Here is a 16,983-nt window from a genome sequence, read left to right on the forward strand (position 1 = left end):
GAAGTGACACTGAGGCAAAATAAACCTTTTCTCCTGTAGGTGACTTTTACAGTATTTTATCATGGTAACCAAAAGCACACTAATATAGGGATCATTGTTCCATATACCTCACTCAGCTAGCCCACATTTCAGCTATTTGTGGCTCAAGTCCTAGAGTAGAATGGTCAATTCTGACTATGTATCATAACCACCTGAGAGCTTCAGTAAATTGTGCCTTGCACATTAATCGGGATCTGAGACCTAGGCCTTGGTATTGAAAGCTCCCCAGGGGATTTGTTATATATCAGGTGATTGGAAAGAATGCTGTGCCAGAAGCAAAGAAGAGCTCTAGAAAATACAAGTGCTGAAGAAAATTTTCCTTAAAAATCTGATGGACCGTTTCAGGAGTGAAGTATCTTTAAAAAGAGGTCCACCCCTTAGACTAATGCCATTTCTTTTCGGGGAGGGTGCAGTATTGTTTGTGTTTTGTGTTTTTTGTTTAGGTTTAGAGCCACAAGCTCTATGGCTGTAGAAGCTGTGTAATTTTATTCTTGGGTTTTCTATTCTGTCCTTTTTGTTCTTCTGGTATGCTTTTATGACAGTACTATGCTGTTTCTACGACTATGTCTCTGTAGCATAATTTGAGGTTCAAGTATTGTGATACCTCCAGGATTGTGCTTTTTGTTCAAGATTATTTTGGCTATTTCAGGGCCTTTGTTCTTCCATACTTCTGTGTTAAGTTTTAGCTTGTTTTTTTTTTCTCTTTGAAGAATGACCTTGGAATTGAATTGAATTGAATTTATAGATTGTTTTCAGTTGTATAGATGTTTTCACAATCTGCCAACCCATGATCATATGGGAGGTTTTTCCATCAGTTAGTGTCTTCTGCGGTCTCTAAATGGCCTGTAGATGGTTGTGTTCTCTGTGTCTTCACTTCTCTTGGACTCCGTCTAGGCATTGTCCGCAAGCTTTTTTGCTCAAGGCTAGTGCTCTACCACTTTGAGCCACAGCTCAACTTCTGGCTGTTTAGTGGTTGATTGGAGACAAGATCTCATAGACTTTCCCACCCAGGCTGGCTTTAAACTGCATCATCAGTGTTCGCCCCCTGAGTAGCTAGGATTAACAGCATGAGCTACTAGTGCTGGGCTCATACAAAATGAAGATTCCTTTTGTATGGTGTCTGTGCCTCTCCCAGTGACCTCATTTGACTTTAATTACCTCTGTGAAAGATCCCATTTTCCAAATATAGTCACATGCTAATGTACTATAGGTGTTATAGTGAACTTACAAATGGAAAGAGCACCCTTCCTACCTACAAAAGAGGTTCTTGGAGCAGGGTTTAATCACCAGTTAGCCCTTTAAATCATATTGGTAGTTTTCAACAGGTGTTTGGCCACTCTGCCCCACTACAGCTAGGCTACCCAGATTTTGCTTCCAAACCAAGTTGGCCTAACAATAAAGGCTTCTGTCTGCTCCTCTTATCAAACTTTTTAGTAGCAACCAGAACTGAAGGGCTGAAATGCTTAGATCAGGAACTCTGCCAGCTCTGGCGCTGGCATGAATTGATCTCTGCTGTTTGGGGTTGTAGTATTTTGAAAACATCATTATGGAACACTGCCCAGGATTAGAACAGTTCCTGAGACCAGAAAGTAAAGTCTTCTGGGTCACCAATGAAAGTAGACTCAGGGTAGGGATTATTATGCAACTTTTTTTTTTTACTGTGAAAATACTGTACAGAGGGGTTACGATTACATGGGCAAGATAAGGAGTACATTTCTTATCAAGCATTGTAGCCTCCTCCTTTGTTTCCCCTTCCCATACCTCCCCCACTCCCACATCCGATCCTCCCCCACCATTTTACTCTTGCTGAAAGGAAGCATTCTGGCTGGGTAAGCAACCCTTTGGATAAAATGCTTTGACAGTTTCTGAGAGTCAGAGCTTGACTCTTGTTTTAGAGCGAGTTGGCTTATTGGTTTCCTCTGTGGGAAAGTGGGAAAAACCAGGAACTGTTGGTTAAAATCTGGCAGTGACCTCATCTGACCAGGAAGTCCCTATTTCAGAGCTTGGGTAATAAAAAATTCCTGACAAAGCAAAATAGATTCAGAAATTCTTTAAGGCTTTGAATGCATGCCTGTCCTGAGGACTAGTGCTCTGGTCCTGGGATCTGACTGGGGCTTGTTATTGTTATTCTGAGTATGAATGTCTGATAGAGGATGAGCTCATGAAGGAATCTATGCAATATTGGGAGAAAACACATGATAACGAGGAAGCCTCAGAGAACTCTGCCCCTAACCTAGCTTTGCTCCTTGTGATATGCTCTTAGATTTTATTATTTTTAGTTTTCCCTCATTGGTAAAATAGGACTAATACAATAGGGCCTGTCTTACAGCTAACAAGATCAATAGAAAGCCCACAGATTGGGAGAAGAATTTCACTATCCATACAACGGACAAGGGTCTCATATCTAAAATATACCTGGAACTCAAAAAATTAAATCCCCCAACAACAAATCTTCAAAGAAACAACTGCCCAATAAACAAGTGAGCTAAAGACTTTTAAAGAGAAACTTCTCAAGAGGAAAGAAGGATAGCCAATAGACACATGAAGAAATGCTCAACCTCCCTAGCCATAAAAGAAATGCAAATCAAAACAACATTGAGATACCACCTCACTCCAGTTGGAATGGCTAAAATCAAGAACTCTAATAACAACAGATGCTGGAGGGGATGTGGACAGAAGGGAACCTTACTGCATTGTTGGTGGGAGTGTAAACTTGTTCAACCACTTTGGAAAGTAGTATGGAGGTTCCTCAAAAGACTCCACATAGAGCTCCCCTAAGACCCAGCAATCCCACTTTTGGGCATTTACCTAAATGTTTACAAACAAGACCACACTAAAGGTACCAGCACGACTATGTTTATTGCAGCATTATTTACTATAGCTAAGATATGGAACCAACCCAGATGCCCCTCAGTAGATGAATGGATCAAGAAAATGTGGTGTATATATACACAATGGAATTCTACGCCTCCATCAGAAAGAATGACATTGCCCATTTGTTAGGAAATGGAAAGGCTTGGAAAAAACTATATTAAGTGAAGTAAGCCAGGCCCAAAGAAACATAGGTCCCATGGTTTCCCTTATTTGCAATATCTAGTGTATGTCTGAGTCAAGCAGAAAAGGTCAGATATGGTGATGTTAGGAAAATGAACCCTAAGATATGTATTCAAATGTTTTTTTTCTTTCATGCTATTGTTTCTAACACATAAGATTATGTCTTTGTTGCTTTGTTCCTCCTCCACAGTATAACCTCTCCTCTTCCACAGTATAACCCCTGCTTTCACTGTATTTGATGTTGGTATAATTTGTGGAGGGGAAGGGGAAAAACAAATCGTTTAACTAGGAATACAGGTGGACCCATTGCAACAATGAGATGTACAAGTTGTTATGTCGAAAACGAACTTTACAACTTTGGTGTGGGGTAGGGGGTGTGGAGGATTGGGTGGGGGATGGGGAGAAGGATGGGAAGGGATGGGAAGGGGAAACAAAGGAGGAGGCTACAATGCTTGATAAGAAATGTACTCAGGGCTGGGAAGTTGGCTCAGTGGTAGAGCTCTTGCCTTGCATGCATGAGGCCCTGGGTTCGATTCCTCAGCACCACATAAGCAAAAAGAAAAAAGCCGGAAGTGGCGCTGTGGCTCAAGTGGTAGAGCGCTAGCCTTGAGCTGAAGAGCTGAGGGACAGCGCCCAGACCCAGAGTTCAGGCCCCACAACCGGACCCAAAAAAAAAAAAAGAAAAGAAATGTACTCATTATCTTGCCCATGTAATTGTAACCCCAGTGTACAGTATTTTCACAATAAAAAAAAAAAATAGGGCATGTCTTACAGAGTGGTAGAATTATCAAGTAAAAGCCTTTGAAACACTTAGCATATACCTGTGATATGTAAAATGTTCAGACACACTCACTTATCACAAAGGCAAATACTGAGTTGCTGATTAAATTTGGAGGCTGGAGGAAGCATAGATACCATTGAGAACTGAGAACTTGGGTGCTTCATTCAGCTGTACTTTGCTGTAGCCAGCAGGGGGCGACATTGGCTGCATCTTGATACACTGGCCTCCATCTTGTCTAGTTCCCTCCTGTGGTCCTTGTTATGTTGTACCCCTTCCAAGAAATGGATTTCTATTACTAACTGTTCCCAGTTGGATGACCCAGTAAGCTTATCTGCAGATCATTCAAATGTCAGAGACCATCCTAGCATTTCTAGCATGCAATAGCCACTTGCTTTCAAGTCAAGCGTTAATAGTTCCTTGTTGCTAATAATGCTGGGTCATCATGGAGCCAGCATGGTGTGTACTGAAGCTTGGAGCTGTTGAGACTGAATTTCAGCAGGATACTTGGCTGGCATTTCTTAATTATTGTGATCTGCTGGAGTAGTGGGTCTAAACTAAGAGGATAGTTCCAAAACAAAATTAGATTTGTTTTGTATGTATAAGCCTGAAGGCCCAATGTTGAATTCAAAATATAAGAGGCTGTGCCCAGGGAATATCTGGAAACAATCAAGTTAAAGTGGTCATAGTAGCAAAGCCAAAAATTTTACAAGTAACTGCATTCCCTAAGAGGAGGCCGAGATTTCAGTCAGCAATTATCTCTGTGGCCTAGACTGGGGACATGGGCTGGGCATTAATCTCATTATTGATGGTTCTTCAGAGGTACATGAAGGGTAAAATGGAAAAGCCACACTGGAGAGATGACAGTGAGTGCATAAAATGGCATATTTTTGGACAAATATTTTTGTTAAAGTGCATATTTAAATGTATTGAAATGAGGGAATGCTACTGTTGGTTTGAAAACTATAATACTGATTAGTTTTCAACTGTAATAATACTTAGTTGACACAAAATATGCAACCTGCTGCCATTTCCATAACGTACCACAAGGTGGCAACCACATCAGCTGACTTAGTAAGGAAAAGTGATGAACTCAAGTTTTTTGGTAAAAATCTTGCTAAATTATCCTTATTTTTTTCCTGATCTTTTGTTTGTTTTTTTTCTCTCCAAGAAATGGAAAGAAAACCATTTTTCTACATGTTGATATAAAGCCACTTGTATCATCTAACTTGAAAATAATTTTATTTTCTATTTTTATAGTATTTATTTATTTTTGATCAGTTGTAAAGTTTGAACTCGGGGCCTGAGTGCTGTCCCTGAGCCTTTTTATGCTCAAGGATAGCACTTTACCACTTGAGCCACAGCGCCACTTCTGGTTTTTGAGTCCTTAATTGGAGATGAGTCTTATGGGACTTTTCTGCCCGGGCTGGCTTCGAACCATGATCCTCAGATCTCAGCCTCCTGTGTAGCTTAAGATTACAGGTGTGAGCCACCAGCGCCTGGCTTAATAATTTCATTTAGATACCAATTCTTATCGCTGGAATTAGAAAGCTTATTTTATTTAGTAGAAATATAATTCAAGTGAGAATAGACCTGAACTTACTTAGTGAAAAAACAAAAACAGAAAAGTACTTCTCCCTACTCCCCTTCCCCCCCACCCAAAAAAAAAGCAGCTCAGGTCATGTTCCTTTATTAAAGTTTCTAGCCATGTCTTTAACTTGTCACTATTTAAATATTTTCTCTGTGGGGTGTCAGCCCCGGGAAACTTCACTAGTTACTTGGTTTTTAATTGTAACACTTGAGTTAATATTTGTCCTTGTAATTGTTCTTATTTGTGTTCCTTAGTCATCAAGTCAGATTAACTGTTAGAGAATAGAGCCACATTTCCCTATCTTATCTGATGACCAGAACTTTCAGATGTTTTAACTTTAATTTGAACTATAAATTAAAACTCCCTTTGAATTATTTTATTCCTATATAATGACTTCATTGTATGTGAGGTGTCATTTATGCATACTTTCATGTATAAAGTGAATTTTTAAAAATGTGTGAATAATAGTATTATTTCAGGAACTGGAAGTTGACTTTACACATCTGCATTACCCTCCAGTTCCAGAGGAAGGAAGGTCCCATGTCATCATGTCTTTATCAAATGGCCCCATGAGACATCATTACAAATGGCTATAAGTAAAATTTTATTTCCCAGAAGATTGCTGAACATCCTCTATTCTGCAGTCCATTTGATGGAAATAAAATTGGTCAGAAGAATTTTCTACTCACTTGCCTACCTTTAGGTTCTGTTTCCTAACCTAAAAGTACTTTTCTGTGCTTATTTTTAATTCAGTTAAAAATCAATTGGTAGAAGCCAAAAAGGTAACCTATATTGTGCTTATTTTTAAAACAGGGATCCTTAAATGGTTATTGATTTTTTTTTAAAGGCCTTTGAATGTTTTTTTTTTTAATTTTCAGATTTTTGAAACTGGTTCTGGGGGCTGGGAAGGTGGCTTAGTGGTAGAGCATTTGCCTTGCATGCATGAGGCCCTGGGCTCGATTCCTCAGCACCACATAAGCAAAAAAGAAAAAAAAAGCTGGAAGTGGCACTGTGGCTCAAGTGGTAGAGCGCTAGCCTTGAGCTGAAGAGCTGAGGGACAGCGCCCAGAGTTTAGGCCCCATGACCGGACCCCCCCACCCCCCAAAAAAAAAGGGTCTGGAGAAGAGTGAATATGAATAAATGAATTTGCCTAAAATAATTACTTGTTTCTGATTAAAATAACCTGGTATGTTCTCTTTTTTTCTCCCTTAGATTGGAATAATTGGTGGAACAGGCCTGGATGACCCAGAAATTTTAGAAGGAAGAACTGAGAAATATGTGGATACTCCATTTGGCAAGGTTAATATCCGGTTGAGGGAGGCTTGTTAGCTTTTTCTCTTTCTCCTTACAGCCTTAACTTTAAGTTAGGAGAAGCAATTGCTGTAGTGTTAGCAGCCCAGGGCTCTCTGATCCAGGCATAGAAGCTGCCATTAGTTCCATCATCTGAGAAATATCTGTACTTCCCAGCTCTTGGATTGCAGTTCTTAGACTGCACTGTTTTGGTAACATGGCTAGTGAATGTGTAATAGTACCTTCTCATTTTCAGTGTATATTGTTAGAAGCCAGACACTCATTTCAGACATAACAACTGTACTCTTTAAATGTATATTCAAATCAGCTTCTGCTTCTAATTTGGAGGTTGATTAGGGGGCAGACTGATGACTAATAGAATGAGTATCATTTTTCTGTGCTCTGGCTCAGAGGAGGAGAATCTTAGGGATCCAGAGCACAGCCAGTGTTAGTAGAATTGGAAATGAGACTCCTCTTTTCTTTGGACAGGCTGCTTATTCTGGTATTAACAGCCTAAGCCAAGAGGAGAGTGTCTGCCTACCTCTAATTCCATACTTCTAAACCTTATCATTCCTCTCATTCTCCTAGGAAGGTCTCTACATTTGGCCATCCAACCAAACTGACGAAGTTCTTTGGTTGCCCTTTTGTCTTCCAAGACCAGTTTTTATCTCAGCCAGCCACTTCTTAGCCTTGGTTCTCTGGACCTTCCCCTGTGTATTTCAAGTCATCCCTTGGCTTGAGAACTGTCTCCCAAGCAGATAGTTCCAGTTCTGAATTCTTCACAATGCAGCATTAGCATCCTAACCTGTCAGCCTTTCATTGTCACATCTGTTCCTGAGCCTACCAAATACTCTTGACACAACTGAATTTGATTGCTTATTATCACAGTCCCCTGGCAGTGTTTGTTACAAATAGACTCTAGTAGCTGGGATTTGCACAGGCTCTGAGACAATCTTCAGAACCTGGTAAGTTTCTGCCAGTAGAAAACTTAGTAAATTTTGATGGTTGTGTTGATCAATAAAGTCTAGTCTGTAAGTTATATCGCCAAACTCCAAGTTTTATGAGCCTCTTGTGGTTTAACAAGTCAAGTGACAGTTTGTTGTTGTTGTTTTATTGTTTTTGCATGTGGTTTAAAATCATTGACTTGTAACAATTTTTTATTGCATGCAGCCATCTGATGCCTTGATTTTGGGGAAGATAAAAAATGTTGATTGTGTTCTTCTTGCAAGGTAAAGTATTTTAAGCTTTTTGGATGTCACTACTAACAGAAACTGAATTTTAACAAACACTAAAATGAATAATGATGGAGTGAGGGGTTTTTTTGTGCAGTCTCAGGGCTTGAACTCAGGGCCTGGGTGCTGTCTCTGAGCTTCTTTCTTGCTCAAAGCTAGTACTCTACCACTTGAGCCACAGTGCCACTTGTGGATTTTTCTGAGTAGTTTATTGGAGATGAAAGTCTCACAGACTTTTTCTGCCAGGGCTGGCTTCAAACTACAATCCTCCTGAGTAGTTAGAATTATAGGCATGAGTCACCAGTACCCAGATGAGGTATGAATTCTTGTGCAGTACTACAATCAGCACATTTCAGTCACTTTTTTTATTTTAGGAGCAATTGTGTTTACTTGGTAAGCCAGTGACCTCATGACTAGCCCTTTCGCATTGGAAGAGTAGACCAACTAATAAAACTGAAGCTCTGGTTCAATTTTAGCTACAAGAAGAAATTATTCCCTTTGTTCATTTTTTTTTCTTCTAATTATCAAGATAAAAACAATGCTTCAGCTGGGCTCTGATAGCTCACACCTGTAATCCTAGCTACTCAGGAGGCTGAGATCTGAGGATCATAGTTCAAAACCAGACTGGGCAAAAAAATCCTGAGACTCTTATCTCCCATTAACCACCAGAAAACTAGAAGTGACACTGTGGCTCAAAGTTGTAGAGCTTTAACTAGCCTTGAGCAAAAGAGCTCAGAGACAGCACCCAGGCCCTAAGTTCAAGCCCCATAACTGACAAAATAATAATAATAAAATAAACAGTACAATAATTTATTCATAACCTTATGTGGCTGTAGTTGTGAGGAAAAGCATAAGGTCCCTGAACTGGGTTATTTGTAATGTTTATCTCCTAGATAAGGCTAATATTGTCCCCTGTTACAGAGGAAGCAACCTCATTTCCATCAACCAATTAGAAATTAGATTACATATATTAGTTTTCCATTCCTGTGGTACAAATTAGTAGCTTACCAGAGCATATGTTTTCTTATAGGTCAGTGTCTGGCACAGCTTCATTGGGTCATCTGTTTGGGTCTCACAAGGTCAGGTCACTTATGGAGTTCAAGGACTTTGTTCTAACAGAATCTAGTTCATCACACTTGTAGGAGGGGCTTTGAGAGGCAGCCCCTATTTCCTGTTATGTGGCCTCTCTCCGGCAGTTGGTGAAACAGCAGCTTGTCAAAGTGAAGCCTCATCCAGAAAGGAATAGAGGGATTCATCTAGAAACTGGGGTTTATTTTATTTTACTTCATTTTTGTCCAGTCCTGGGACTTGAATTCAAGGCCTTAGCACTGTCCCTGAGCTTTTTTTTGCTCAAGGTTAGTGCTCTACCACTTGAGTCACAGCTCCACTTCTGGCTTTTTGGTGGTTAATTATAGATAAGAGTCTCACAGACTTTCTTTCCAGCTGCTTTCAAACCTTAATCCTCAGATCTCAGCCTCTTGAGTACCTAGGATTACAGGCATGAGCAACCAGCACCTGGCTTTGTGTTTCTGTTTTTATTACTTCCTGGCCATCTATCCTTTTCTGTGTAATGACCCTATGATACCTGATGTCTCACTCTGTGGTGTTCATGCCCATCAAGATAAACACACACACACACACACACACACACACACACACACACACACACACACACACACACACACACACACACACACACGAGTGTGATTCCTTGGTGAGTTATTGCATGCGTCAGGAAAATAAATTCATGGAATATAAAATACTTAATTATTGCCTGACATCTGTTCCTTCTTCCTATGACAATAAAAGTGTTTTAGTGGAAAAAGTCTGGAGAACATTGTAGTAGGTTACTCTTGTAATTAAAACAGCCTGATCACTTGTATACTATTTCACTCTCCCTCAGACATGGAAGGCAGCACACCATCATGCCTTCAAAAGTCAACTACCAGGCAAACATCTGGGCTTTGAAGGAAGAGGGTTGTACTCATATCATAGTGACCACAGCTTGCGGCTCTCTGAGAGAGGAGATTCAGCCCGGTGATATCGTCGTTATTGATCAGTTCATCGACAGGTGAGCAAACACCTCAAAAGTGTTAGGTTATGATAGCTGGTCAATTCAAGCTCAGAAGAGAGATGTATGAGAACCACAGAAAAGGGCAGTGCAGGATGCAGACTCATTCTCAGCTTTTTATTATACAACTTTCTAGTTTTTAATGTTTTTTACATAGTAATTTTATAGATTGATGGGTACAGTTTGATACTTTGATATATGTGTGCATTGCACAATGATTATTAATGATAAGCTAAAGAAATTATCTCACTTGGCTGGGAAGGTGGCTCAGTAGTAGAGCACTTGCCTTGTATGCCTGAGGCCCTGGGTTCGATTCCTCAGCACCACATAAGCAAAAAGAAAAAAGCCAGAAGTGGCGCTGTGACTCAAGTGGTAGAGCGCTAGACTTGAGCTGAAGAGCTGAGGGACAGCGCCCAGGCCCAGAGTTCAGGCCCCACGACTGGACCAAAAAAATAAAATAAAAAAGAAATTATCTCACTTAAGCAATTTTTGAGATTTACATTCTGAGCAGTTTTGAAATGCATTCTAAATCACCATTAGCTAATCATAGTATTGTACAATAAATCTCAGAAACATTCCTCCTATGCAACTGTAATATGATGTCATTTGTCCAACATCTCTAACTTCCAGTAAATAACCATTTTACTCCCTACTTCTATGAGCCTGGCTTTAATTTCCACATAGAAGTGTAGCCTTTGTATCTGCCTTGATTCACATAGTTTTTATCACAAATGATAGTTGTCTTTTTTATGGTTGAATAGTATTCCAGTGTCCATCCATTCCTGATGAATACCTACACTGATTACATGTTCTGCTGTGGACATCTCTTCCACACATTGATGTCATTTCCCTTGGGATATGCTTAGAGGTTGCACTGCTCCCTACCCTTTACTCCAATGATGTATGACTTTGCGTACCGACCAGCAATGTGCAGGTTTTCCCATTTCTACACATCCTCACTTATTTTTTGCCTTTTTGGTAGTAGCCATTCTAACAGGTGTAAAGATGGTAGCTTATTTTAATTTTAATTTGCATTTGCCCAATGATTAGTGATATTAAGCATTTTTTGTGTATCTCTTGGCCAGTTTTATGCTGGGGTTTGTGTGTGTGTACACGTGCCCGTACCCCACATGCGCATGTGCCCATATATATGTGCTTTCATATGTGTGTGCATGTTTGTGCCCCGGTCCTAGTGCTTGAACTAGGGGACTGGGTGCTGTCTTTGAGCTTTGGCTAGCATTCTACCACTTGAGCCACAACACAACTTCTGGCTTTTTGGTAGTTAATTGTATCCAAGAGTCTTTTGGGCTTTCTTGCTTGAGGCTGACTTTGAACTGCAATCCTCAGATCCCAGCCTCCTGTGAAGTTAGGATTGCAGGCATGGGCTCATGGTAACTGGCTTTTATGCTGTCTTTTGAGGAATATTTCTTCATGGCCTTTGCCTCTTTTTTTAATGCTGGTCCTAGGGCTTGAACTCAGAGCCTGGGTGCTGTCCCAAAGCTTTTGCTCAAGGCTAGCAGTCTGCCATTTGAGCCACAGTGCTACTTTCTGAAGAGCCAGAAGATAAAAATCACAGACTTTACTGCCTAGCCTGGCTTCAAACCACAATCCTCAGATTTCAGCCTCCTGAGTAGCTAGGATTACTGGCATGAGCCACTAGTGTAATGCTCCTTTGCCACTTTTTTTTTTTGTTTTGGTCGGTCATGGGGCTTAAACTCTGGGCCTGGGCACTGTCTCTCAGGTCTTCAGCTCAAAGCTAGCGCTCTACCACTTGAGCCACAGCACTACTTCCAGTTTTCTGGTGGTTTGTTCGAGTTAAGAGTCTCACGGACTTTTCCTGCCCAGCTGGCTTTGAACTGTGATCCTCAGATCTCAGCCTCCTGACTAGCTAGAATTACAGGTGTGAGCCTTTGCCACTTTTTTAATCTGGCTATTTTCTTTCTATTTAGTTGAGTTATGTATATGCTTTTAATATTATCCAAATACACAATTTGCTTATGCTTTTACCTAGCTTTTACCTATGCTTTGTCCCTTTATAATGTCAGACTTTTTTAACATGTATAACTTTTTTTAAAGCATAAATTAGTATTTCCTTAATTGTTAGGTATCTGGGCTTTCCTTTTTTCCCTTTTGTGTCACAAACCTTTTTTGTATTTCACATAGTTGATTTTGGTTTTTCAAAAAGGGGCACAGAGATAGACTACTTTTTACTATATACTTAAAAAACCTTCTAGTCTAAAGATTTTTTTCCCCTTTTTTCCTCTTTTCTCCCCTCATTCTGAGTTCTATTGACTGCATAATTAAACGTCCAGTGCCTTCCTGTCCCTTGTGTTTTCTGTGAACTAAAATCTAGCTCTGCTCAAAACCAGGTATAAACCTTCCTCCTGCCTTGTGTTAGGCACATGGTATCAATTCTTTTTTCACAGTATTAAGATCATTTGTTTTATCTACTTCTTATCTTTTGGACTCAGTTACTGAAGACTTACTTAAGAACTTTGGGAAAAGTCTTATTGTCTTGCTTTTTCATATTTTTAGTGTTTTTGTGTTGCAATTTGTTCATCTTTTGGGATGGATATCTCTTATGCTTTTAAGTGAGGATCTACTTAGTAAGCAGCCTTCTTTTAAGAGTTTAATCTACTATACAATTCAGTAAGGAGAAAACAATCCACACTAACACACACACACACACCAAAAAAAAAAAAAGATGTATAAAAATAGAATTTTTTAAATAATAGAAGATGGCAAAAGGAAAGAATATGAAATAAAGATATGAAGAAAAATAGTGGGGGAAAGTACAATAAAGCAAATGTGAATTGTTTTTTAAGTCAAAAAAGTCCACCACATTGAAGAGATGGAGACACTTCTTTCCCAGGCTCAGTCATGGGTGGGACAAAGTGATGTTTCTTCTCAGATCCAGTCAGACAAGTCAAACCAGATGGGGCCTTTAGAAGTTGAGCCCGTCCTTCCCTGTCTTGCCTGCCAGGCCTTGCCTGCCTCCCTTCCAGCCACTATGAGCTCAGCATGATTGTTGCAGTGCTATATTTATATCAGTGAAGGAAATCTCACTTGGTTGAGTGATATAACTCAGGCATTTATCACTATGCCCGTGGGTGTGCCCAAGCAGTGACAGTATATCCTCTAGATGTCTCCCAGTTTCTATTTGTGAAAAGGGCAACCAAAATGTGTGAAGAGGGCAACAAAAGCAGGCTGTGTTGGGCAGTTGAGCCATGGACAATGGGTGATCTTATTAGTCCTGGCCAGGCCAGCCTCTGTCTTAATCTGTGCCTTTAGTCTGTATCTCTGTACCCTCATTGATGCCAAAAATTGGTATGTTTTGTCTCTCAACCATATTCTATAGGTCCTAAACATTGTAGTAGTGCTTTTTTCTTTATTAAGCATGAATATAATAATCAACCTTGTTTTAAGGTCCTTATGTTCTGCATTTTTAAAAAAATGAACAGGGGTTTACAGTTATATAAGGTAATGAGTACATTTCTTATTAAACACTATTACCCCCTCCCTCATTTTCCATTCCCCACACCTCTCCCCCTTCAAGTTGTAAAGTCCATTTCCAACATAGTATCGTTGTTGTATCATTGTTGCATTATTAGTTCATCCTTTGTCCTGTTGTTTCTGTGATTCCCTTTCCCTTCCATGGATCAGATAAGCTTATATACAAGATAGGGTATATAAAGGGTACAGAAAACTAAAACAAAGAAAAAAAAGAGAAGTAACTATATACATGACATAGAACCTCTTGTTTCCAATTCTTGGAGCTCATTTTGATATGCTTCATTATATATGGTTCTATGCTCTTAGCAATTGGACTATTATGATCCCCTACTAAGTATATCATAGACATATTCTAGTTATTACAAATGAGGGAAATCATGCAACCTATATTTCTTTGGGCCTGGCTTGCTTCACTTAATATATTTTCAGGTCTTTCCATTTCCTTATGAATGAGGCAATGTCATTCTTTGTGTTGGAAGCATAGAACTCCATTGTGTACATATACCACATCTTGGTCCATTCCTCTTCCTAGGGGCATCTGGATTGGTTCCATATCTTAGCTATGGTAAATAGTGCTGCAGTGAACATGGTTATACTGGTAGCTTTAGTATGGCCTTGTTTTTGGTCATTTGTGTAAATGCCCAGGAGTAGGATTACTGGGTCAGAGGAGAGCTCTATGTTTAGTTGTTTGAGGAACCACCATACTGCTTTCTAATTGATGTAGTCCATTTTGGATACTTTTCACTGAGCATTCATACAAATCTATACATAGCTCCTTTCTCAGAGATGAAGCTGCCACTTTTGAGTGGAAGTGTCTTCCATTTCCCTTTGTATTACAGACCATGCTTCCCACATGTAGATGTGTGTCTGCAGTTTACAAATTCCTGGACCCAAGTGGCTCTCAGTGTGGCCCAATGGGACTAATAATAATGCAGACTCTACGTTTGTAGACCTTCCCAGCCTTTCTTTCTCTTTTGTTTATGGTCCTATTGAGGGAGATCTTCCCAAGTCTTCATTCTGAAGTCCTGTATTTCTGAGATTAGAGTAGACCTCTTAGATCATGAGGCCTAGTAGTCAACACCAGGGAATATGATTTATATATTATCATAACTAAAATTTGGAGAATATTGTCTAAAGATAAGATTTTAGGGAGTCAAAGAAATTGATGTCTTAGTTCCTCTGCCTTCAAGCCTAGATGCTCAAGGGAGAAGAGTTATAGCCATCAGAATTTACCATGATGAGGGGCTGGGAAGGTGGCTCAGTGGTAGAGCGCTTGCCTTGCATGCCTGAGGCCCTGGGTTGGAGTCCTTAGCACCACATAACCAAAAAGAAAAAAGCCAGAAGTGGCGCTGTGGTTCAAGTGGTAGAGCGCTAGTCTTGAGCTGAAGAGCTGAGGGACAGCGCCCAGACCCAGAGTTCAGGCCCCACGACCGGACGCTAAAAAAAAGAAAGAAAGAAAGAATTTACCATGATGGATGGGATCCAAAATCTGTAGGAAGTCAAGGCCCAGAAGCACCTTGGAGGGAGATGGTATAAAGTTTATCACAGTAATGGTGTCTTCCTCATGACTTTGGGACTCTGAGTGGACCCTGAAATTCTTGGATTTCCTCTTCTGAATCCCTGAATCCTAACGATATCTAAAAGATCCAGGACCACCTAGAAAAGGATTTGACCTTTATAAGAGTGAGACATGCCCAGAACAAGTCAGGAGTAGGCCAGAAACTTACACAGAGATCATGAAGCTAAATGGTGTCCCTTCATTTCTTTCCATTCCATCTGTAGCTGCCAGGGAACCCGTTAGATTCCTAAAGGGTCTTACTCTTGAGAGAGAAGATAAATCTCCCAGCAAATTTTGCCACTGTTGTACCCATTAGCCTTAGAAGATGAAGAATTCAAACAAGAATATGATGGTGATGAACCACTTAAATTCTCAAATGATTTTTCATGTGTGTCCAGTGGGAAGAAACTCCCATCCCAGAGGCAGCAAAACACCACTTTCCAACCTAAGAAAACATTCAGGAGGGTGGACATAGAAATCCCAAGTCTCGGGCTGGGAAGGTGGCTCAGTGGTAGAGTGCTTGCCTTGCATGCATGAGGCCCTGGGTTCGATTCCTCAGCACCACATAAGCAGAAAAAAAAAGCTGGAAGTGGTGCTGTGGCTCAAGTGGTAGAGTGCTAGCTGAAGAGCTGAGGGACAGCGCCCAGGCCCAGAGTTCAGGCCTACGACCGGACCAAAAACAAAACCAAAAAAACAAAAAACAGAAATCCCAAGTCTTCTGGTTGATATCACTTGGGCCAGGGAAAAAAAAGGTAGATAAATGCAGAGACCTAGGATTTGGGGGAAGAACTATGTCATCTTGAATGGGCTGATTATTCAGGGGAGAGTTTGTAGAAACTTGTAGCCATCTCATCTGCATACAGTCAGTTGAAAGGGAGTGATCTGGGCCTTTTTTCAGTTACTTTATGAGTTTGGCAGTTTAGAGGGCTCTAGACCAAGGCAATGTTCTAGTTTCTAAGCTAGGGATTTTACTGTGGACAAGGCTGTTAGAACAGTTTCTTAGGCTACGGGATATTTTGCTGCTCCTGGCTGGGGCCTTGTGGGCTATCGGGAGTTGGGCTGGAATTTTCTGATGGGATCAGGAGAGGATGAGGAATGTGGCTATTCCCTTTACTGAGTTTTTAGCCTTGCAGTATTGACGTATGAAAGGAAGAACTAGATATGTGTATTTGTAAAAGTATCCACATCATATTAAGCTTAAAAAAATGAATGGTTCATGCCTATAATCCTAGATATTGAGAGACTGAAATTTAGAGGATTAAGGTTTGAAGCCAGGCTGGACAGAAGAAACTCTGTAAGACTCCCATCTCCCATTTAACCAGCTTAAGTGACTTAGTGGCTTAAATGGGTAGAGCACCAGCCATGAGCAAAGAAGCTGAGCAAAAGCACACGACCCTAGTTTAAGCCATAGTACTGTCACACACATAATCAGATTAGTAGGATCTGCTTTGTCACTCTGAAAAACATCAGGGTCAAATTTGCAAACAAAACTAGTAAAGAGGAAGGTGTTGTTGTTGTTGTTGTTGTTGTGTTGTTTTGTCAGTCATGGACTTGAACTCTGGGCCTAGGTGCTGGCCCTGAGTCTTCGGCTCAAGGCTAGCATTCTGCCACTTGAGCCACAACGCCACTTCCAGTTTTCTGGTTGGTAATTGGAGAGAAAAGAGTCTGACAGACTTTCCTGCCTGGGCTGGTTTTGAACTGTGATCCTCAGATCTCAGCCCCCTGACTAGCTAGGATTGCAGGCATGAGCCTTTGGTGCTGGGTGGAAGGTTTTTTATTTTTTCACTTTCCCCAAGCTAGTCAAGTGACCACTTGAGCTGTGCCTCCACCCCTTTTTTAATCGTGGTGTATGAGCGA

The 16,983-nt window shown here is 40.5% G+C and overlaps 1 protein-coding gene across 3 annotated transcripts in view; it reads left to right on the forward strand.

The window, feature by feature from the left end:
- Window positions 1-16,983, forward strand: part of Mtap (methylthioadenosine phosphorylase) — a 42,736-nt gene that overhangs the window by 5,949 nt on the left and 19,804 nt on the right. For all 3 annotated transcript variants that reach the window (XR_011368902.1, XM_070008019.1, XM_070008025.1), the window contains 3 exons: window positions 6,675-6,761; window positions 7,923-7,981; window positions 9,888-10,055. Coding sequence is in view for 2 of the 3 variants with exons in the window: in XM_070008019.1 (XP_069864120.1) it covers window positions 6,675-6,761; window positions 7,923-7,981; window positions 9,888-10,055 (314 nt within the window). In the remaining variant the exon portion in view is untranslated. The remainder of the gene's footprint in view (window positions 1-6,674; window positions 6,762-7,922; window positions 7,982-9,887; window positions 10,056-16,983) is intronic.

This window comes from Dipodomys merriami, unplaced genomic scaffold (assembly GCF_024711535.1).
Source record: "Dipodomys merriami isolate MVZ:Mamm:240054 unplaced genomic scaffold, mDipMer1.0.p SCAF_11, whole genome shotgun sequence".
NCBI lineage: Eukaryota > Metazoa > Chordata > Mammalia > Rodentia > Heteromyidae > Dipodomys > Dipodomys merriami.